The 24,632-nt window shown below is 44.2% G+C and overlaps 1 protein-coding gene across 3 annotated transcripts in view; it reads left to right on the top strand.

The window, feature by feature from the left end:
• plcb3 (phospholipase C, beta 3 (phosphatidylinositol-specific)) overlaps positions 1–24,632 on the top strand; it is a 105,683-nt gene that overhangs the window by 46,203 nt on the left and 34,848 nt on the right. For all 3 annotated transcript variants that reach the window (XM_036957710.1, XM_036957709.1, XM_036957711.1), the window contains exons 3-11: positions 6,970–7,038; positions 19,355–19,504; positions 20,427–20,506; positions 20,617–20,670; positions 21,096–21,168; positions 23,224–23,324; positions 23,463–23,629; positions 23,776–23,922; positions 24,443–24,600. In XM_036957710.1, coding sequence (XP_036813605.1) covers positions 6,970–7,038; positions 19,355–19,504; positions 20,427–20,506; positions 20,617–20,670; positions 21,096–21,168; positions 23,224–23,324; positions 23,463–23,629; positions 23,776–23,922; positions 24,443–24,600 — 999 coding nt within the window. The remainder of the gene's footprint in view (positions 1–6,969; positions 7,039–19,354; positions 19,505–20,426; positions 20,507–20,616; positions 20,671–21,095; positions 21,169–23,223; positions 23,325–23,462; positions 23,630–23,775; positions 23,923–24,442; positions 24,601–24,632) is intronic.

Genomic DNA, 24,632 nt, shown 5'->3' with positions numbered 1-24,632 from the left:
TTTTGACCCCACGGGGTGAGATCCTGTGTGGAGCCCCAGATCGAGGGAGATTATCAGTGGTCTTGTATGTCTTCCATTTCCTAATAATTGCTCCCACAGTTGATTTCTTCAAACCAAGCTGCTTACCTATTGTAGATTCAGTCTTCCCAGCCTGATGCAGGTCTACAATTTTGTTTCTGGTGTCCTTTGACAGCTCTTTGGTCTTGGCCATATTGGAGTTTGGATTGTGACTGTTTGAGGTTGTGGACAGGTGTCTTTTATACTGATAACAAGTTCAAACAGGTGCCATTAATACAGGTAACGAGTGGAGGACAGAGGAGCCTCTAAATGAAGAAGTTACAGGTCTGTGAGAGCCAGAAATCTTGCTTGTTTATAGGTGACCAAATACTTATTTTCCACCATAATTTGCAAATACATTTATTAAAAATCCTACAATGTGATTTTTCTGGATTTTTTTTCTCAATTTGTCTGTCATAGTTGAAGTGTACCTATGATGTAAATTACAGGCCTCTCTCATCTTTTTAAGTGGGAGAACTTGCACAATTGGTGGCTGACTAAATACTTTTTTGCCCCACTGTGTATATATATTTTTTAAAGACTCAAACATTTCAAAAGGCATGGATATCTGGACACTTTTGGATACAGAAAGCACCTTCTTCTCCACACAGCAAGGCTGCCCATGACCGCTGACATGGAGCAGTACCTCACTAGCTGATTTTCCTTTGTCTTATGCAGACCTGCAATCTGAAGGTCACGTACTGTCAGTACCATAAGCTTGGTCTGATAACTGAGGCTGTTCAGGCATGACACGAGGGGCTGGTATTTCAGTAACTTGTCAGCAAAAGTCTGGACCATGTAAGAGTCGAAACCCACTTCCAAAATGAGCACCTCCCTCTTGCCTCCCCCACAACAACAATATGTGTCTTATTTGGCATACAAGAAAACACATCATCAACATCAAACCAGACTCCTCTGATGAGAATGTTTGTGAATGTGTACTGTTGGTGAGACAAGGCGATCATGTCTAGGTGCTCATGTCTAGCTATGTTACAGTCGTGGCCAAAGGTTTTGAGAATGACACAAATATTAATTTCCACAAAATGTGCTGCTTCAGTGTCTTTAGATATTTTTTCCAGATGTTACTATGAGATACTGAAGTATAACTACAAGCGTCAAATGCTTTTATTGACAATTACATGAATTACATTGACCCTTCTTTTTCAAGACCTCTGCAATCCGCCCTGACGTGCTGTCAATTAACTTCTGGGCCACATCCTGACTGATGGCAGCCCATTCTTGCATAATCAATGCTTGGAGTTTGTCAGAATTTGTGGGTTTTTGTTTGTCCACCAGCCTCTTGAGGATTGACCACAAGTTCTCAATGGGATTAATGTCTGGGGATTTTCCTGGCCATGGACCCAAAATATCAATGTTTTGTTCCTCAAGCCACTTAGTTATCACTTTTGCCTTATGGTAAGGTGCTCCATCATGCTGGAAAAGGCATTGTTCGTCACCAAACTGTTCCTGAGTGGTTGGGAGAAGTTGCGTCTCGGAGCATGTGTTGGTACCATTCTTTTTTCATTGCTGTGTTCTTAGGCACAATTGTGAGTGAGCCCAGTCCCTTGGCTGAGAAGCAACCCCTCACATGAATGTTCTCAGGATGCTTTACTGTTGGCATGACACAGGACTGATGGTAGCGCTCACCTTGTCTTCTCCAGACTAGCTTTTTTCCGGATGCTTCAAACAATCGGAAAGGGGATTCATCAGAGAAATTGACCTAGTCCTCAGCAGTCCAATCCCTGTACCTTTTGAGGAATACCAGTCTGTCCCTGATGTTTTTCCTGGAGAGACGTGGCTTCTTTGCTCTCCTTCTTGACACCAGGCCATCCTCCAAAAGTCTTCGTCTGACTGTGCGTGCAGGTGCACTCACACCTGCCCGTTGCCATTCCTGAGCAAGCTCTGTACTGGTGGTGCCCCAATCCCACAGCTGAATCAACTTTAGGAGACGATCCTGGCGCCTTCTTCACAACAATTGAACCGCTCTCCTTGAAGTTCTTGATGATCCGATAAATGGTTGATATAGGTGCAATCTTACTGGCAGCAATATCCTTGCCTGTGAAGCCCTTTTTGTGCAAAGCAATGATGACAGCACGTGTTTCCTTGCAGGTAACCATGAATGACAGAGGAAAAACAATGATTCCAAGCACCACCCTCCTTTTGAAGCTTCCAGTCTGTTACTCGAACTCAATCAGCACGACAGTGTGATCTCCAGCCTTGTCCTCGTCAACACTCACACCTGTGTTAATGAGATAATCACTGACATGATGTCAGTTGGTCCTTTTGTAGCAGGCTGAAATGCAGTGGAAATGTTTTTTGGGGATTCAGTTCATTTGCATGGCAAAGAGGGACTTTGCAATTAATTGATTCATCTTCATAACATTCTGGAGTATATGCAAATTTCCATCATACAAACTGAGGCAGCAGACTTTGTGTCATTCTCAACTTTTGGCCACGATTGTACAGGTCCTTGTATGAGTGGCAACCATTAACATGTGTAACAGACTCCATTACATTTGACTCGTGCGAGATACATAATGGATCATGTTTTGCAGGGTACCAAAGTGCTGTCGTCACAGACAGACACATGCGCACACAGGCACGCACACACATACAGCTTTCTCTTCCTCGGTTTAGTGAAACTATTGCGTCATGCAGATCAGGGAAAGTGCACAGTATCAAATCCATTGTTTGAACGCTTCCCCCAAAGTGTGCGTGTGTGTGTGTGCGTGCATGTGTGTGTGTGCGTGCATGTGTGTGTGGTATCCCACTGTCAAAATCTATGGTAAGACTTGAAAATTGCTGTCTAGCCATGACCCCCAACACATTGACAGAGCTTGAAGGATTATGAAAAGAATAATGGGCAAATATTGCACAATCCAGGTGTGCAAAGCTCTTAGAGAAGTACCCAAGAAGACTCACAGCTATAAATCTGTTACCTTATCCATTAGTTACTTTAGTGGGAAAAGCATCAAAACAGCTTTGTTTAAGTACAACTTGACCCACCTCCTCTATTCTTACAAGGAGGAAGTGATAGTTGCCACCGATTATTAGAGGAAGTTCTGTGTGTGTATGGTTATAGGTGAATAGTTTGTGTCTAGGGGAGGAGAAATAACTAGCTCCTACTTACCCTATCACTTTTCCTAGTGACGCCATGTGACATTTAGTAGCTGCACTGATTGGGCTATATTTGTCTTAGACAAAGAGACCTCAAATCCCAAGACACACACACACACACAGTGGTGTGAGAGGAAAGGTGTGGTCCCTCCATCATTGTTTTATTAGAAGGAGAAAGAACAAGGGAGGTATGGTTGGAGGAGAAAGAGATAAAGGGAGGAGGAATAAGGAGGGCTGAACTTTCTGGACTTTTCTATTTCCAATCTGTGCTTGGGATGTCTTCAGAGGGCTGTATTCAGAGACTCCGCATTGCGTCGTGCATAAGAACAGCCCTTAGCCATGGTACAGTGCCTTGCGAAAGTATTCGGCCCCCTTGAACTTTGCGACCTTTTGCCACATTTCAGGCTTCAAACATAAAGATATAAAACTGTATTTTTTTGTGAAGAATCAACAACAAGTGGGACACAATCATGAAGTGGAACGATATTTATTGGATATTTCAAACTTTTTTAACAAATCAAAAACTGAAAAATTGGGCGTGCAAAATGATTCAGCCCCCTTAAGTTAATACTTTGTAGCGCCACCTTTTGCTGCGATTACAGCTGTAAGTCGCTTGGGGTATGTCTCTATCAGTTTTGCACATCGAGAGACTGACATTTTTTCCCATTCCTTGCAAAACAGCTCGAGCTCAGTGAGGTTGGATGGAGAGCATTTGTGAACAGCAGTTTTCAGTTCTTTCTCGATTGGATTCAGGTCTGGACTTTGACTTGGCCATTCTAACACCTGGATATGTTTATTTTTGAACCATTCCATTGTAGATTTTGCTTTATGTTTTGTTGGAAGACAAATCTCCGTCCCAGTCTCAGGTCTTTTGCAGACTCCATCAGGTTTTCTTCCAGAATGGTCCTGTATTTGGCTCCATCCATCTTCCCATCAATTTTAACCATCTTCCCTGTCCCTGCTGAAGAAAAGCAGGCCCAAACCATGATGCTGCCACCACCATGTTTGACAGTGGGGATGGTGTGTTCAGCTGTGTTGCTTTTACGCCAAACATAATGTTTTGCATTGTTGCCAAAAAGTTCAATTTTGGTTTCATCTGACCAGAGCACCTTCTTCCACATGTTTGGTGTGTCTCCCAGGTGGCTTGTGGCAAACTTTAAACGACACTTTTTATGGATATCTTTAAGAAATGTCTTTCTTCTTGCCACTCTTCCATAAAGGCCAGATTTGTGCAATATACGACTGATTGTTGTCCTATGGACAGAGTCTCCAACGTCAGCTGTAGATCTCTGCAGTTCATCCAGAGTGATCATGGGCCTCTTGGCTGCATCTCTGATCAGTCTTCTCCTTGTATGAGCTGAAAGTTTAGAGGGATGGCCAGGTCTTGGTAGATTTGCAGTGGTCTGATACTCCTTCCATTTCAATATTATTGCTTGCACAGTGCTCCTTGGGATGTTTAAAGCTTGGGAAATCTTTTTGTATCCAAATCCGGCTTTAAACTTCTTCACACCAGTATCTCGGACCTGCCTGGTGTGTTCCTTGTTCTTCATGATGCTCTCTGCGCTTTTAACGGACCTCTGAGACTATCACAGTGCAGGTGCATTTATACGGAGACTTGATTACACACAGGTGGATTGTATTTATCCTCATAAGTCATTTAGGTCAACATTGGATCATTCAGAGATCCTCACTGAACTTCTGGAGAGTTTGCTGCACTGAAAGTAAAGGGGCTGAATAATTTTGCACGCACAATTTTTCAGTTTTTGATTTGTTAAAAAAGTTTGAAATATCCAATAAATGTCGTTCCACTTCATGATTGTGTCCCACTTGTTGTTGATTCTTCACAAAAAAATACAGTTTTATATCTTTGTTTGAAGCCTGAAATGTGGCAAAAGGTCGCAAAGTTCAAGGGGGCCGAATACTTTCGCAAGGCACTGTATATTGGCCATACCCCCTCGTGCCTTATTGCTTAATTAGAATGCATCGATAACAATCCATTCAATTTGGAAAAGTTTAAAAATTCAACTATGTTATCTTTCTACCATCTGAAATATGTCTGTATCTTACAGGCCTACACATAGGCCTATTATTCCAGTGTGTGAACTGTAGTAGAATGCTGTCACAAGGTAAAAATGCATTGAATAATACAGTCTAGCTGCAATAACTTTCTCTCTGTCCCCCTCTCTATCTCGTTTTCTCCTTCTCTTTCCCTAAAATATAGTAGTAGTAATGATGGAAAAGGCTTACTATTACACACTGAGCCAACAACATGTACAGGCCAATATATACCTGGAATGTTTGCCTGGAACAAACAAACAGAGAGAGAGACCCTCTGTTACACAACAAGTTAGGATATTTGGAGGATATGTCAGCTTGCTGCATCACCGTGGAGTGTTTGTGGGCGGGTGTGTGTGTGACCTTGTGTGTGTGTGTGTGTGTGTGTGTGACCCAAGGGCCCTGGTATTTACATGGCCATTTAGATCTGTGATTAGTGGTCTCTCTAACACACATACTCCACATGTGGGATGGACTCTTGGCGGTTGGTTAGCTAGCGAGTCAGTTTCCGTGGTCTCCAGGGAGTCGTCATGCCGATGTTGTAATGAAACCAAGGCCTCTGGGAGAGGTGTGTGTGTGTGTGTTTGCCTCAGGGAGAGAATATAAATGTCCTAACGACCCAGAAGCATTGTCCCCAGGAAGTAACATTTACGCACAGGCCAATCAGGAACGACCGGCTGCACCAGAAACAAATCCCATTGGTCTGCTGGTCCTGACCTCCAACCTTTCATGACCGCTTTCCATCCAGAAAGATGTCTGGATGGAAAGAGAGAGGGAGGAAGAGAGGGAGAGTGAGGGAGTCAGAGAAATACAGTCAGGACGACCTTCAGCTTAACAGCACAAATATTTAGTGTGGCCTCAACTCTGTTTATGGTGCCCTTTACGAGGATGTTGCCCCCCCTCTCTCTCCCTCCCTCTCCTTCTTTCTCTCCCTCCTTCCTCCTCTCCTTCCCCTTTTCTTCTTTCTCTCCTTTCTTCCGTCCATCCTTCTCTCCTTCTTTCTCTCTCCCTCTCTTTCACTTCTTCCTTCCATATTTCCTTCTCTGTCTCCTTCTATCCCTCTTTCCGCCTGGTGTCCAGTCTTTCTCAGAGCTACAACCTAGCCCCCAGTCTTGTACACTGTTATGTTCAGTGTCTGTCAGTGTGACTTTGAACAGCCATAGAAGGTGCCCGGAAACCTCAAAGCTTATAGCTGCTCCACTTCACATACTGTTTATGTCTGAGAGAGGGATGAAAGAAAGATGAGAGGTGTGAGGTGGATAAGAGGATAGAAAGAAAGGATCTGGGGTTGGAAGAAAGGGGAGGGGGAGAGAGGGTATACAAAAAGGTTGAGGGGATAGAGGAGGGATTGCATGAGGGACAGGAGGAGAGGGGTTAGAAATAATGGATGAAGGGTCGGAGGAGTGATTGAGATGTAATGGGGTGAAAAAGAAGGCTTTTAAGTTCTGTAGTAAAAAGTATTAAACACTTAATTTCTATTTCACTCCTCTTCCTTTTCTTGTTCTATTGCTCTATTATTCTCTGTCCTGCTTCTTCTTACTTGTCTCACTGTCTGTCTCTCTCACTATCTCTCTCTGTATCTGTCTTGTCTGAAAAACTTTTTTCAAGCAATATATGTGGGACTGACCACAATGACAAATATTAACATGCTTTATCTGTATCTTTTTCTGTCTTTATTTCTCTCTCTCTCTCTCGCTCTCTCTCTCTCATTCTATAACTCCATATATCTCTCTTTTTCAGGAAGTGGAAATTCTTGACATTAGCCAGATAAGAGACACCAGAACGGGGAAGTTAGCCAAACTACCAAAGGTGGGTAACGTGTATGTGTGTTTTCATTTTCCGTTGCAAAATGTTTTGCTACATTTTGATATGGTTCTACGGTGTGCACTTTATGAATAAGGCCACAACGATGATCATATCACAGCTGTGGATAGAGAATACGTCATGGGATACATTTGATTTACATTACATTTGACATTTTGGAGAGTTCGATGTGACCAATGATTATACATACACTCGATGACTGATAGGTGGCGCTGTGTTGAAACCACCGTGCCTCCATTTTGGCACTCCCCCACCATTGTAAACTATATTTTGGAAGCTATAGAAATGCATTTATTGGGCCTCCCGGGTGGCGCAGTGGTTAAGGGTGCTGTACTGCAGCGCCAGCTGTGCCATCAGAGTTCCTGGGTTCGCGCCCAGGCTCACTCGTAACCGGCCGCGACCGGGAGGTCCGTGGGGCGACGCACAATTGGCCTAGCGTCACCCGGGTTAGGGAGTGCTTGGTCGGTAGGGGTGTCCTTGTCTCATCGCGCACCAGCGACTCCTGTGGCGGGCTGGGCGCAGTGTGCGCTAACCAAGGTGGCCAGGTGCACGGTGTTTCCTCCGGCGCATTGGTGCGGCTGGCTTCCGCATACCCCATGAAGCTGGTTGAGAGAATGTCAAGAGTTTGCAAAGCTGTCATCAAGGCAAAGGCAAAGGCTGGGGTTGGAAGAAAGGGAGGCAAAGCCTACTTTGAATAATCTAACATATTTTTTGATTTGTTTAGCATCGTTTTGGTTACATATGATTTGTGTTATGATATGTGTTATTTCATAGTTTTAATGTCTTCACTATTATTCTACAATGTAGAAAATATTCAAAAGAAAGAAAAACCCTTGAATGAGTAGGTGTGTCCAAACTTTTAACTGGTACTGTATACTTTGAAATTATATTATGTGAGCTAAAAAATATATGAAAACATTTCCTTAAAGTATACTTTTTTGAGATTACTAATGTTACTTTCCCCACTGCAACAAAAAAATACTTAAATAAGAAAACAAATGTCCTCCCACTGTCAATTGCGTTTATTTTTCAAACTTAACATGTGTAAATATTTGTATGAACACAACAAGATTCAACAACAAGTTCCACAGACATGTGACTAACAGAAATGGAATAATGTGTCCCTGAACAAAGGGGAGGTCAAAAGTAACAGTCAGTTTCTGGTGTGGCCACCAGCTGCATTGAGTATTGCAGTGCATCTCCTCCTCATGGACTGCACCAGATTTGCCAGTTCTTGCTGTGAGATGTTATCACACTCTTCCACCAAGGCACCTGCAAGTTCCCAGACATTTCTGGGGGGAATGGCCCGAGCCTTCACCCTCCGATCCAACAGGTCCCAGACGTGCTCAATGGGATTGAGATCCAGGCTCTTCGCTTGCCTTGGCAGAACACTGACATTCCTGAAATCATGCACAGAACAAGCAGCATGGCTGGTGGCATTGTCATGCTGGAGGGTCATGTCAGGATGAGCCTGCAGGAAGGGTACCTCATGAGGGATGAGGATGTCTTCCCTGTAACTCACAGCGTTGAGATTGCCTGCAATGATAATAAGCTCAGTCCGATGATGCTGTGACACACCGTCCCAGACCATGACGGACCCTCCACCTCCAAATCGATCCCGCTCCAGAGTACATGCCTTCGTGTAACGCTCATTCCTTTGATGATAAACGTGAATCCGACCATCACCCCTGGTAAGACAAAACCGCGACTCGTCAGTGAAGAGCACTTTTTGCCTGTCCTGTCTGGTCCAGCGACGGTGGGTTTGTGCCCATAGGCGACGTTGTTGCCGGTGATGTCTGGTGAGGACCTGCCTTTCAACAGGCCTACAATCCCTCAGTCCAGCCTCTCTCAGTCTATTGCGGACAATCTGAGCACTGATGGAGGGATTGTGTGTTCCTGTTGTAACTAGGGCAGTTGTTGTTGCCATCCTGTACCTTTCCCGCGGATATACCGATTCTGTGCAGGTGTTGTTATACGTGGTCTGCCACTGCGAGTATGATCAGCTGTCAGCGCTGTCTTAGGTGTATCACAGTACGGACATTGCAATTTACTACCCTGGTCACATCTGCAGTCCTTAAGGCACGTTCACGCAGATGAGCAGGGACCCTGGGCATCTATATTTTGGTGTTTTTCAGAGTCAGTAGAAATGCCTCTTTAGTGTCCTAAGTTTTCATAAGTGTGACCTTAATTGCCTACCTAGTAAAGTTTCTATTAAACCTGGCGGTCAGACAGGGAAATGGTTTTACCATTCACGATGACATGATGTTTTGATAACCGTGTAAATCTCTTAAGGACAAGGTGACTTTAATCACTATATTTGGCTGTATTTACCCTCCAAAAATTAAGCACTACTTAGCTGCTTTTTTGGCTATCGTAAAGATCTACAAATGCCATGATGATCTGAACTAGACTGCCGAATCGAGGCAATGGTAAGAATATCTGGATTAACTATCTAATGTCAGCTAAGAAATACAAATAAATAAAAAATAAAATTGTAGTAATGTATAAATTGGCTACATTTCTTTGAATTGACAATTCCGTGAACTGCCTTGTGCAAGTTTTTATTTGACACAATACCTATTAGCAAAGGTGTCAGCTAAAGATGATGTGCAGGAGCTTTCAGGGATTTGTAGTTTTGCATGTCTTCTTTTGATGATAATTAGCATTTTCTAATCCGAGTGTAATTAGAGGCAAATGTATTGATAAAAGTCACCTGTCCGAGAGAGATTTACATTGTTATCAAAACGTCATGCCTACACAAAACACAGCCATTAAGTGTTTCTAAAATCCCCAACGGGGAAAATTAATGGTGGAAAAACGATTGGAACCATTTCCCTGTTTGACTGCTAGGTTTTATGGGTATTATGACACCTCCACTGTGGGGCGCTATGGAGGAGTGCCAATATGGCCGACCGGTGGCTTAAAAGCCTCTCAATGGCCAATACATAGCATCAGCAATCCAGGGTTTATATACATCATTGGATATGACACATCCTTGCTTCATACTGGTCCTCAGTGCAAGGTGTTGTGTAGAAAAGTGTTCCATGTTTCCAGTTGCCACTCTCTGCTTGTCTGGTTCCGCACGCACGCACGCACGCAATAACGCACGCACGCACGCACGCACGCACGCACGCATGCACGCACACACACACACACACACACACACACACACACACACACACACACACACACACACACACACAGGAAATTATGTAAGCAGAGACAGTGGAACAGGAAGTAGTTGATTAAGCTGTGGGCATAGGTCGCACTCAACATTGCCCTTAACCACAGATCTAGGATCAGCTTCTCCTACGCCCAAGCCTAACCTTAATCACTACACGCTAGAATAGAAAACTGACCTGAGATGCTGTTTGCTTTGTTCTAAATACATACAGTATATATACACAGTGGTGCAACTTTCACTGGGGACAGGGCCACATTCTGAAATTGAATTGTTGTCCCCCCCAGTTTTATCATTGGAATGTGGTAGAAAACGAGGCAACGATGTGCTTTAGGACCATGAGGACGCCTCTGAGCGGTCGGGTAGGCTGTTTACATAATGTTGCTGCTACCGTCTCTTATGAACAAAAAGAGCTTCTGGACATCAGAACTGGAATTATTCACCTCAAATTGGACGAGGAGTTCTTCTTCATTGAGTCGGACGCAAGAGATATACTGCAGACACCCGACCAGGCCCCGATCCCCGTAATTCGCTGGAGAAGGAAACTGAGATTTCAGGGCAAAAGATCAGCGTGACGTGCGAGGATCAGGCGACGAGTAGCTAATCTGCCCTTGCCCTCTGTTCTGCTAGCTAATGTTCAATCGCTGGAAAATAAATGGGACGAACTGTAAGCACATATATCCTACCAACGGGACATTAATAACTGTAATATCTTATGTTTCACCGAATCGTGGCTGAACGACGACATTAAGAACATACAGCTGGCGGGTTATACACTCTATCAGCAAGACAGAACAGCAGCCTCTGGTAACACATGGGGCAGGGGGCCTATGCATAAGCTGGTGAACGATATCTAAGGAAGTCTCAAAGTTTTGCTCTCCTGAGGAAGAGTATCTCATGATAAGCTGTAGACCACACTATCTACCTAGAGAGTTTTCATCTGCATTTTTCGTAGCTGTCTACATCCACCACAGAGCGAGGTTGGCACTAAAACCGCACTCAATGAGCTGTATTCCGCCACAAGCAAACAGGAAAACGCTCATCCAGAGGTGGCGCTCCTAGTGGGCGGTGACTTTAATGCAGGGAAACTTAAAGCAGTTTTACCTAATTTCTATCAGTATGTTAAATGTGCAACCAGAGGGAAAATTTCTAGACCACCTTTACTCCACACACAGGGACGTGTACAAAGCTCTCCCTCGTCCTCCATTTTGCAAATCTGACCATAACTCTATCCTCCTGATTCCTGCTCACAAGCAACAATTTAAACAGGAAGCACCAGTGACTCGGTCTATAAAAAAGTGGTCAGATGAACAGATGCTAAACTACTGGACTGTTTTGTTAGCACAGACTGGAATATGTTCCGGAATTCTTCCCATGGCATTGAGGAGTACACCACATCGGTCACCGGCTTTATCAGTGACTGTATGTACATACCCCAAACAGAAGCCATGGATTACAGGCAACATTCACACTGAGCTAAAGGGTAGAGCTGCCGCTTTCAAGGGGTGGGCCTCTAACCCAGAAGCTTATAAGAAATCCCACTATGCCCTCCGACGAACCTTCAAACGGGAAAAGAGTCAATACATGACTAAGAACGAATCGTACAATACCGGCGCCGATGCTCGTCTGATGTGGCAGGGCCTGCAAACTATTACAGACCACAAAGAGAAGCAGAGCCGAGAGCTGCCCAGTGACACGAGTCTACCAGATGAGCTAAATAACTTCTATGCTTCCTTCGAGGCAAGTAACCCTGAAACATGCATGAGAGCATTAGCTGTCCCGGATGACTGTGTGATCACACTCTCCGCAGCCGATGTGAGTAAGAACTTTAAACAGGTCAACATTCAGATGGCCGCTGGGCCAGACGGATTCCCAGGACGTGTACTCCGGGCATGAGCTTACCAACTGGCATGAGCTTACCAACTGGCAAGTGTCTTCACTGACATTTTCAACCTCTCCCTGTCTGAGTCTGTAATACCAACATGTTTCAAGCAGACCACCATATTCCCTGTGCCCAAGAACGCCATGGTAACCTGCCTGAATGACTACCGACCCGTAGCACTCACGTCTGTAGCTATGAAATGCTTTGAAAGACTGGTCATGGCTCACATCCACACCATTATGCCAGAAACCCTAGATCCACTCCAATTTGCATACCGCAACAACAGATCCACAGATGATGCCATCTCTATTGCACTCCACACTGCCCTTTCCCACCTGGACAAAAGGAACACCTACAGTTAAAGTTGGAAGTTTACATACACTTATGTTGGAGTCATTAAACTCATTTTTCAACCACTCCACAAATGTCTTGTTAACAAACTATAGTTTTGGGAAGTCGGTTAGGACATCTACTTTTTCCAGTAATTGTTTACAGACAGATTATTTCACTTATAATTCACTGTATCACAATTCCAGTGGGTCAGACTGGAATTGTGCCTTTGAACAGCTTGGAAAATTCCAGAAAATTATGTCATGGCTTTAGAACCTTATGATAGACTGATTGACATCATTTGAGTCAATTGGAGGTGTACCTGTGGATGTCAAAATAAAAAGAAATCAGCCAAGACCTCAGAAAAAAATGTAGACCTCCACAAGTCTGGTTCATCCTTGGGAGCAATTTCCAAACGCCTGTAGGTGCTGTAGGTGCCACGTTCATCTGTACAAACAATTGTACGCAAGTATAAACACCATGGGAATATGCAGCCGTCATACCGCTCAGGAAGGAGACGCATTCTGTCTCCTAGAGATGAATGTACTTTGGTGCGAAAAGTGCAAATCAATCCCAGAACAACAGCAAAGGACCTTGCGAAGATGGTGGAGGATACAGGTACAAAAGTATCTATATCCACAGTAAAACATCCTGAACGGCCGCTCAGCAAGGAAGAAGCCACTGCTCCAAAACTGCCATAAAAAAGACAGACTACGGTTTGCAACTGCACATGGGGACAAAGATCGTACCTTTTGGAGAAATGTCCTCTGGTCTGATGAAACAGAAATAGAACTGTTTGGCCATAATGACCATCGTTATGTTTGTATGAAAAAGGGGGATGCTTGCAAGCTGAGGAACACCATCCCAACCGTGTAGCACATGGGTGGCAACATCATGTTGTGGGGGTGCTTTGCTGCAGGAGGGACTGGTGCACTTCACAAAATGGATGGCATCAAGAGGAGGAAAATGATGTGGATATATTGAAGCAACATCTCAAGACATCAGTCAGGAAGTTAAAGATTGGTCGCAAATGGGTCTTCCAAATGGACAATGACCCCAAGCATACTTCCAAAGTTGTGGCAAAATGGCTTATGGACAACAAGTCAAGGTATTGGAGTGGCCATCACAAAGCCCTGACCTCAATCCCATAGAGAATTTATGGGCAGAACTGAAAAAGCGTGTGCTAGCAGGGAGGCCTACAATCCTGACTTAGTTACACCAGCTCTGTCAGGAGGAATGGGCCAAAATTCACCCAACTTATTGTGGGAAGCTTTTGGAAGGCTACCTGAAATGTTTGACCCAAGTTAAACAATTTAGAGTCAATGCTACCAAATACTAATTGAGTTTATGTAAACTTCTGACCCACTGGGAATGTGATGAAAGAAATAAAAGCTATATTAAATAATTATCTGTACTATTATTCTGACATTTCACATTCTGAAAATGAAGTGGTGATCCTAACTGACCTGAGACAGGGAATTTTTACTAGGATTATCTTTCATTAATTGTGAAAAACTGAGTTTAAATGTATTTGGCTAAGGTGTGTGTAAACTTCGATTGTATATTATCCCCCCCCCCCCCCCCCCCCCCACACGCACTTCTATAACCAAAGTTGCATCCCTGCATATGCATACAGTATAACGTTTATATTATAAACAGAAGTACAGAATGACAAGATCTTATAGAATAGGACTACCCAACTGGTGGTCCGCGGGCCAAATATTTGGCCCCCCAAGATACACGTGATCTTATACAAATGTAAGCAAGGTTTGAAATGACTATGTTTTAGTCAAATATTATACACTGCTCAAAAAAATAAAGGGAACACTAAAATAACACATCCTAGATCTGAATGAATTAAATATTCTTATTAAATAGTTTTTTCTTTACATAGTTGAATGTGCTGACGACAAAATCACACAAAAATGATCAATGGAAATCAAATTTATCAACCCATGGAGGTCTGGATTTGGAGTCACACTCAAAATTAAAGTGGAAAACCACACTACAGGCTGATCCAACTTTGATGTAATGTCCTTAAAACAAGTCAAAATGAGGCTCAGTAGTGTGTGTGGCCTCCACGTGCCTGTATGACCTCCCTACAATGCCTGGGCATGCTTCTGATGAGGTGGCGGATGGTCTCCTGAGGGATCTCCTCCCAAACCTGGACTAAAGCATCCACCAACTCCTGGACAGTCTGTGGTGCAGTCTGTTGGTGGATGGAGCGAGACATGATGTCCCAGATGTGCTCAATTGGATTCAGGTCTGGGGAACGGGCGGGCCAGTCCATAGCATCAATGCCTTCCTCTTGCAGGAACTGCTGACACACTCCAGCCACATGAGGTCTAGCATTGTCTTGCATTAGGAGGAACCCAGGGCCAACCGCACCAGCATATGGTCTCACAAGGGGTCTGAGGATCTCATCTCGGTACCTAATGGCAGTCAGGCTACCTCTGGCGAGCACATGGAGGGCTGTGCGGCCCCCCAAAGAAATGCCACCCCACACTATGACTGACCCACCGCCAAACCGGTCATGCTGGAGGATGTTGCAGGCAGCAGAACGTTCTCCACGGCGTCTCCAGACTCTGTCACGTCTGTCACATGTGCTCAGTGTGAACCTGCTTTCATCTGTGAAGAGCACAGGGCGCCAGTGGCGAATTTGCCAATCTTGGTGTTCTCTGGCAAATGCCAAATGTCCTGCACGGTGTTGGGCTGTAAGCACAACCCCCACCTGTGGACGTTGGGCCCTCATACCACCCTCATGGAGTCTGTTTCTGACCGTTTGAGCAGACACTTGCACATTTGTGGCCTGCTGGAGGTCATTTTGCAGGGCTCTGGCAGTGCTCCTCCTGCTCCTCCTTGCACAAATGCGGAGGTAGCGGTCCTGCTGCTGGGTTGTTGCCCTCCTACGGCCTCCTCCACATCTCCTGATATACTGGCCTGTCTCTTGGTAGCGCCTCCAAGCTCTGGACACTACGCTGACAGACACAGCATATTGCCACAGCTCCCATTGATGTGCCATCCTGGATGAGCTGCACTACCTGAGCCACTTGTGTGGGTTGTAGACTCCGTCTCTTGCTACCACTAGAGTGAAAGCACCACCAGCATTCAAAAGTGACCAAAACATCAGCCAGGAAGCATAGGAACTGAGAAGTGGTGTGTGGTCACCACCTGCAGAACCACTCATTTATTGGGGGTGTCTTGCTAATTGCCTATAATTTCCACCTGTTTGTCTATTCCATTTGCACAACAGCATGTGACATTTATTGTCAATCAGTGTTGCTTCTTAAGTGGACAGTTTGATTTCACAGAAGTGTGATTGACTTGGAGTTACATTGTGTTGTTTAAGTGTTCCCTTAATTTTTTTGAGCAGTGTATATGTTTGGACTTCTTGCTGTCAGTTTGCAATCTACAAATTATTTGTTATTATGTTCCGCCCCCCTGACCATCCGCTCAATAAAGACTTTACTTACTTACGAGTTCATCTAAAGAAATCAGTCAATTGAAATACATTCATTAGACCATAATCTATGGATTTCACATGACTAGGCAGGGGTGTCACCATGGGTGGGCCTTGGAGGGCATAGGCTCACCAACTTGGCATTCAGGCCCAGCCAATCAGAATGTGTTTTTCCTGACTAAAGGGCTTTATTACAGTCAGAAATACTCCTCAGCACATCCCCCCACCCCCCCAGACGATCCCACAGTTGAAGAAGCCAGATGTGGAGGTCCTGGGCTGGCGTGGGTACTGTCAAATTCTCTATAATTTAAGTTGGAGGCAGCTTATGGTAGAGAAATTAACATGCAATTCTCTGGCAGCAGCTCTGGTGGACATTCCTTCAGTCAGCATGCGATTGCACGCTCCCTCAAAACATGAGACATCTCTGGCATTGTGTTGTGTGACAAAACTGCACATTTGGTTATTCTTTAAAAGTGCCTTCCTCACCATCTTAAATAAGCATGCTCCAGTCAAAAAATGTAGAACCAGGAACAGATATAGCCCTTGGTTCACTCCAGACCTGTCTGCCCTTGACCAGCACAAAAACATCCTGTGGCATACCGCATTAGCATTGAATAGCCCCCACGATATGCAACTTTTCGGGGAAGTTAGGAACCAATCAATATACACAGGCAGTTAGGAAAGCTAAGGCTAGCTTTTTCAAACAGAAATTTGGATCCTGTAGCACAAACTCAAAAAATATACTGTAAAGTCCATGGAGAATAAGAGCACCTCCTCCCAGCTGCCCACTGCACTGAGGCTAGGAAACACTGTCACCACCGATGAATCCGCTTTAATTGAGAATTTCAATAAGCATTTTTCTACGGCTGGCCATGCTTTCCACCTGGCTACCCATACCCCGGTCAACTGACCGGCACCCTCCACAGCAACTCGCCCAAGCCTCCACCATTTCTCCTTCACCCAAATCCAGATAGCTAATTTTCTGAAAGAGCGGCAAAATCTGGACCCCTACAAATCAGCCGGGCTAGACAATCTGAACCCTCTCTTTCTAAAAATGTCTGCCGAAATTGTTGCAACCCCTATTACTAGCCTGTTCAACCTCTCTTTCGTATCGTTTGAGATTCCCAAAGATTGGAGAGCTGCTGTGATCATCCCCCTTTTCAAAGGGGGAAACACTCTAGACCCAAACTGCTACAGACCGATATCTATCCTACCCTGCCTTTCTAAGGTCTTCAAAAGCCAAGTTAATAAACAGATCACCGACCATTTTGAATCCCACCGTACCTTCTCAGCTATGCAATCTGGTTTCAGAGCTGGTCATGGGTGCACCTCAGCCACGCTCAAGGTCCTAAACGATATCATAACCACCATCGATAAGAGACATTACTGTGCAGCTGTATTCATCAACCTGGCCAAGGCTTTCGACTCTGTCAATCACCACATTCTTATCGGCAGACTCTTCAGCCTTAGTTTCTCAAATGACTGCCCTGCCTGGTTCACCAACTACTTCTCTGATAGAGTTCAGTGTGTCAAATCGGAGGGCCTGTTGTCAGGACCTCTGGCAGTCTCTATGGGGTTGCCACAGGGTTCAATTCTCGGGCTGACTCTCTTCTCTACATCAATGATGTCGCTCTTGCTGCTGGTGATTCTCTGATCTACCTCTACGCAGACGACACCATTCTGTATACTTCTGACCCTTCTTTGGACACTGTGTTAACTAACCTCCAGATGAGCTTCAATGCCATACAACTCTCCTCCCGTGGCCTCCAACTGCTCTTAAATGCAAGTAAAACTAAATGCATGCTCTTAAACCGGTCGCTGCCCGCACCTGCCCGCCTGTCCAGCATCACTACTCTGGACGGTTCTGACTTAGAATATGTGGACAACTACAAATACCTAAGTGTCTGGTTAGACTGTAAACTCTCCTTCCAGACTCACATTAAGCATCTCCCAATCCAAAATTAAATCTAGAATCATCTTCCTATTTCGCAACAAAGCATCCTTCACTCATGCGACCAAACATACCCTCGTAAAACTGACCATCCTACCTATCCTTGACTTCGGCGATGTCATTTACAAAGTAGCCTCCAACACTCTACTCAACAAATTGGATGCAGTCTATCACAGTGCCATCCGTTTTGTCACCAAAGCTCCATATACTACTCACCACTGCGAGCTGTACGCTCTCGTTGTCTGGCCCTCGCTTCATACTCGTCGCCAAACCCACTTGCTCCAGGTCATCTACAAGTCTCTGCTAGGTAAAGCCCCGTCTTCCCTCAGCTCGCTTTTCACCATAGCAGTACCCACCTGTAGCACGGGCTCCAGCAGGTATATCTCACTAGTCACCCCCAAAGCCAATTCTTCCTTTGGCCACCTTTCCTTACAGTTCTCTGCTGCCAATTACTGAAACGAACTGCAGAAATCACTGAAGCTGGAGACTCGTATCTCCCTCACTAGCTTTAAGCACCAGCTATCAGAGCAGCTCACAGATCACTGCACCTTTACATAGCCATCTGCAAATAGCTTGTCCAACTACCTCATCCCCATCCTGTATTTTTTTTTTTTATCTTGCTCCTTTGCACCCCAGTATCTCTACTTGCACATTCGTCTTCTGCACATCAATCACTCCAGTGTCTAATTGGTATATTGTAATTACTTCGCCACCATTTCCTATTTATTGCCTTACCTCCCTTATCTTACCTCATTTGCTCACACTGTATATAGATTTTCTTCAACTGTTTCAAACTGCTTTGCTATTCTTGGCCAGGTCGTAGTTGTAAATTAGAACTTGTTCTCACCTAGCCTACCTGGTTAAATAAAGGTGAAATTATTATTATCTTTTTTTTTAAAGTGACCTTTTATTGTCCTCAGCACAAGATGCACCTGTTATGATCATGCTGTTTAGTCAGCTTCTGGATATGCCACACCTGTCAGGTCTTGGCTAAGTGCTCACTAACAGGGATGTAAACAGATTTGTTAACAACATTTGAGAGAAATATGCTTTTTGTGCATATGGAACATTTCTGGGATATTTTATTTCAGCTCATTAAACATGGGACCAACACATTTTTGTTCAGTGTAGTTGATGATCCCTCTTATAGAGAATGAACAGCAAAGTATAGAAAAATGTCCAAAGCTGGGAAGGACGATGGTAGTTGGTATGTTGTTAGTTTGTGTATATACTGTATGTTGAAGGACCGTATGTTAGTGATGCGTTACTGATGTGTATTGTAGTTATGATGTAGTTAGTAATGTTCTTAGCGTGTATTTAGCATATTATTAGCATATTGTATTTTACTAACGTACAACACGTACGTTCTCTCCCATAGGACCCGGTGTTAAGAGGTGCACTGGGTTCAGTAACAGAAGTGCTGCGGTTAACATGTTTATAATGTGTTGTTACATGTTTTTAGCGTGTAGTTATAGTGTTGTGTATTGTCTCTGGTAGGACCCACGTGTCAGAGAGGTTTTGGGGTTCGGTAAACCAGGCGAGGGGGGTGTTGCCGTGGAGGGGAAGCTGGTAACGGTCGTCCACGGCAATGACCTGGTCAACGTATCCTTCCTCAACTTCCAGGCCATGCAGGAAGACACTGCCAAGGTTACCATGGAAATAGCTTTCTCTCTCCTCCCCTCTCATCCATCACTACTCTCATCCCTCTATCACTATCTTCTCTCATCCCTCTATCTCTCCTATCATCCCTCTATCACTCCTTCTTCGTTCCCTCTGCCTCTTTCCTCCCTCTTCCCTCCTTCCTTGTATTACCATGGAAAGACCTCTCGTCTCATCCCTCTCACTCTGTTCCCTCCTCTCCTCTCATCTCCTCTTACCCATTAATCACTCTCTTCTCTCCTCTCACCTATCGCTACCTCTGTCCCCTTCACTCTCTCTCCCTTCCTTCCTTGACTTACAATGGAAACACCTCTACTCAACTCTCAAATCCCTCTCACTTGCCTCTCTTTATCGTTACCTTTGTCTCTTCATTCCATCTTTCCTCCTTCCTTGACTTGTAAATAAACAAATATAATCTCCATCTATCACTCTCTTCTTTCTGCTTACGTTTTTTTCTGTTTCTCTCTCTCTCTCACTCTCTCTCCTCTCCACCTCTAACACTGAGCTGCTCACCTGTTCCTGTTGTTTGTTCCCTTCTCCTTTCTCTCTTTTATGTTTGCATTCATCTCTCTCTTCCCTCCCCCCTTCCTTCCCCCTCCACTCTCTCTGTTATCCTCTTCTGTGTGTCCCCCAAATGACACCCTATTCCCTACAAAGTGCACTACTTTTCACCAGAGCCCTATGGGCCTTAGTCAAAAGCAGTGCACTATATAGTGACACTATATGTGACACTATATGTGTCTCTCAGGCCCTGCACTGATTGTGTTCTTTGTGATATTGAGTCTGTGGTTTGTGTTTATGTAACTGTAGGTAGTATTACAGTTATGATTTTAAGTGCTGATCATGTATGTGTTTGTGTGTGTATCACTGTTCTTGATAATAATTGTTCGCTGTCTGTGTGTATGTTCAGGTGTGGACAGAGGAGCTGTTTAAACTGGCCACAAACATTCTGTCTCAGAATGCATCTCGCAACACTTTCCTCCTCAAAGCGTAAGTTGTGTGTGTGTGGTGTGCATCAAACTCATACTGAAATAGCATGTTTTTTGATGCTCTCTCTCTCTCTCTCTATTTCTCTGTCTCTCTCTGTCTCTCTCTCTCAGGTACACCAAGTTAAAGTTGCAGGTGAATCAGGATGGAAAGATTCCAGTGAAGAAGTGAGACACACACATACACACTTCTGCCAGTCCTGGCGTAGTTCTCAGACATGACTTTCCACTTCTCCTTTCTAACTCTTTTCTCAGTTTCACTTTCTCCCTCTGTTGTTCGCTACCTACTCTCTCTCTTTCTCTCCTTCTCGCTCGCTATCCGTCTCAACTAATTTTAATGAAACTGAAATCCAGCCATGTAACATTTTGTTTCCAAACTAAATGCAAAGTGCTTAGGTGAACTTAATTATTACATCCAATTTAGTAAGATGGATTCTAACAATAACACATGCTCTCCCCCTCCATCTCTCTCCATTTCAATTCAGTTTAAATGCTTTATTGGCGTGACAATTTTTTTTGTGTTGCCAAATCAGCAATGCTGAACAATTCTCTCGCCCTCTCCCTCTTTCCCTTCCTCCCTCTTTCTCGCTCAGTATTCTTAAGATGTTTTCTGATAAGAAGCGAGTGGAGACAGCGCTGGAGCAGTGTGGTTTGGTCACCAACAGGGTAATCTATCAATCACTCAATCAATTAATTAACTATCAATCTATAATCAATCACCTCTCTTTCATAGTTATCAGTAAAATTATTATTGATCCACAACCTTCATTTATTCATGTGGTTGGAATAGTGTGGTCTGATCAGGGTAATCAATATCTTGATCTATAACCAATAACCTCATCTCTAACCTGTCTGGCACAGTTATCAATTATCAGATTCATCCATAATCCTCAATTTTTTGTCTATCAGTAAATACGGTGTAGGATGAAGTTGCCCCTAGAGCTGATAAGCATATGTGAACTGCTGAAAGCATTGCAAAGTCAGGTTCAAAGGTCAAAGTTCAAACCCTTTTCCTCCGTAATATCGAGGTGTCCCTTAATGCTTCCCATCTGAAATAGTTCAGAACAGTTTGTGCATATACTGTATTATTACAACATTTTGTGATGTCTTGGTTTTCGGCAAGGGTTTTATCGGCTATTCGTGCACACAAATTCAAGTCTTTGCACCTTCGTCGGTCATCGGTCAACAGTAGGGATTCTTCAATGAAGTGTTTGTTGTCATTCAACGATAGATGACTCGTTTTCATGCACATTTTTTCACTTGATAAATACTGCACCAAACATCGTAGTTGGGTGTAAAATTGCATGCGGGATGCTTTAGTCGAAGACCATTTCTCCCTATGAATACACACACACACACACACACACACACAAACACAAACAAACAAACAAACAAACAAACAAACAAACAAACAAACAAAAAACAGTGCCTTGGCAACATACTGTGCTGCCCTGGTAACTGTTGTATGTAGCTGGTCATACCAGGCCTGTGTGTGTTATTATTGTCCCATTCTGCCCCCTGCTGATTCAATAACAGAAGGGCTGGTAAACTGACTGTCAAGGCTTTTACACATCTATTAAACTAAAGCCAACCCAACCATCTACGGACAGTTGTTGAGAGAATCTTGATGATGTGTAGCCGTAGCTGGACATAGTGGTTCATAGTTCCACCAGTTGGTGTTGCGGGGAAAACTACCCAACAGATCAATAGTTATCAAAAAGAAAGGAGGACCAAGGCACTCTTCACATAATTAATTAAAAATGCCTTTATTAGTATGGCATGTTCAATAGAAGGCAATGCAGCGTTTCGGTTACATGGCCTTCGTCAGGGAGTACGGAAAAAAAAGAATACAATATCCCCTCTTGAACAGCTTTTCCAATTAGCCCTAATTGGAAGAGGGAGTTGTGACAAAATTGATTAGACACACCTAGTAAATAATACTATACACATTAAAAGGTGAAATACTGTAGCTAGGTTATCATAAAAATACAACTCCAAGCTAGAAGGATCAGAACACTTAGAAAGGTAGTTTTAAACATGGCAATCCTGCCTCCCTACAAGCTAGGGGTATTGATCATATTCCGGCCTCTATTAGAAAAGGGGACCGTCTTAAACAGTTAAACCAAAGGGAAAGTTTATGGATTTACAAACTACAGGCCACAAAATATCCTGGTTTAAATGAAGATATGGATTTCTCACCCTTCCTGTAGGGTTGTGATAGGTCCATTAGCTGTCTAGTGGACATTTTGCTCAATTGCCCTCAGCTATGTTTAGACTATTGTTGTTCATGTTTTGCTGTGTTCTAGTGTACTATGGAATAATTGATTTCTTATTCTTGATACTTCTCCCAGTCATTTTTAAGATTAGAACTACCTTTCTAAGTGTTCTGATACTTCTAGCTTGGAGTTGTATTTTTATGATAACCTAGCTCCTTTCTTTTTGATGACCAATTTACCCCTTTTACCAAAGAGCACCTTCTATTTACCAAAATGTACTATTGTGTACCTTAGTTGCGCTTCCCTTCCTCCTAGATCAATTGTTAGTTTGGTAGATGTGTAGAAGAATTTCAACTGACACTTTTTTTATTTTTTTTATTTAACTAGGCAAGTCAGTTAAGAACAAATTCTTATTTTCAATGACGGCCTAGGAACAGTGGGTTAACTGCCTCTTTCTCCCTGCCTCCCTCTCTCCACCTCCCTTCATCCCTCGCAACCTCTGTAGGTGGAGGGCATTAAGCCAGATGATTTTACATGGGAAATGTTCCAGAGCTTTCTACACAGTCTCTGTCTACGACCAGAGATAGAACGCATCTTTGTCGAGCTGTGAGTCACTCACACACGAATGCATGAACATGCGCACATACACACACAAACAAACAAGCGCACACATACATAAAAATAACATGTTATGATGCCAGATTCAAATCTCAACACTATTTTCTCTCGAACCCCCCGCCCCAGTGGTTCTAGGGGAAAGCCGTTCCTCTCATTGGATCAGCTGACAGACTTTATAAACCGTCGTCAGAGAGACTCTCGTCTCAACGAGGTCCTCTATCCTCCTCTGAAGAGAGAGCAGATCAGACAACTGATGGAGAAATACGAGAGCAACGCTAGCCAGCTGGAGAGAGGTAATGGGGGCAGAGAGAGACTGTGTTTGTAGTTGTTGTGTGTGTATATGTGTTTGCACAGACACCTGTATGTGTTTATTTTTGATCACTCACTTCTCTTCCCACTTTCACTCTCTCCTTCCCTTTCTCTCTCTCCCTCTCTCCAGACCAGATCAGTCTGATGGGGTTCAGTAAATATCTTGGAGGAGAGGAGAATACCATCGTCCCACCAGAGAGACTAGACATCATAGATGATATGAACCAGCCCCTGTCCCACTACTTTATCAACTCTTCACACAACACATACCTCACAGGTAGGTACACACACAAACACACACCCGGACACACACACAAATGCACACGCTCAAATGCATGCAAACACGTCACAAGTTCACACACACTGAGATATGCACACAGACAAGCCTCACAGCTACACACACACAGGTAGCCTAGCGGTTAAGTAACTGAAAGGTCGCTGGTGTGAATCCCTGAGCCGGCAAGATGGAAAAATCAACCGTTCTGCCCTTGAGCAAGGCAGTTAATCCACAAGAACAACTGCTCCCCAGGCGCCAATGACATGGACGTCGATTCAGATAGCCCCCCGCACCTCTCTGATTCAGAGGGGTTAAATGTGGAAGACACATTTCAGTTGAACGCATTCAGTTGTGCAACTGACTATCCTCTCACCCACCCACACACGCATACACACCGCACATGGATACACATGCCACACACACACACACACACACAATGATACACTTGCTGCTCGCTCATCTCACTCATTCTTACCTCCACCCCCCCCCCCCCCCTCCCCCCACCACCACCACCACACAGTTGGTCAGTTGACAGGTCTGTCATCGGTGGAGATGTATCGCCAGGTTTTGCTGACCGGCTGTCGCTGTATAGAGCTGGACTGTTGGAAAGGACGGCCCCAGGATGAAGAACCTTACATCACGCACGGCTTTACCATGACCACTGAGATACCCTTCAAGGTGTGTGTGTGTGTGTGGTGGGGGGGTTCAGT

Source organism: Oncorhynchus mykiss, chromosome 21 (assembly GCF_013265735.2).
Source record: "Oncorhynchus mykiss isolate Arlee chromosome 21, USDA_OmykA_1.1, whole genome shotgun sequence".
In the NCBI taxonomy this organism is placed as follows: Eukaryota; Metazoa; Chordata; class Actinopteri; order Salmoniformes; family Salmonidae; genus Oncorhynchus; species Oncorhynchus mykiss.
This window is presented reverse-complemented; position numbering and strand designations above follow the sequence as displayed.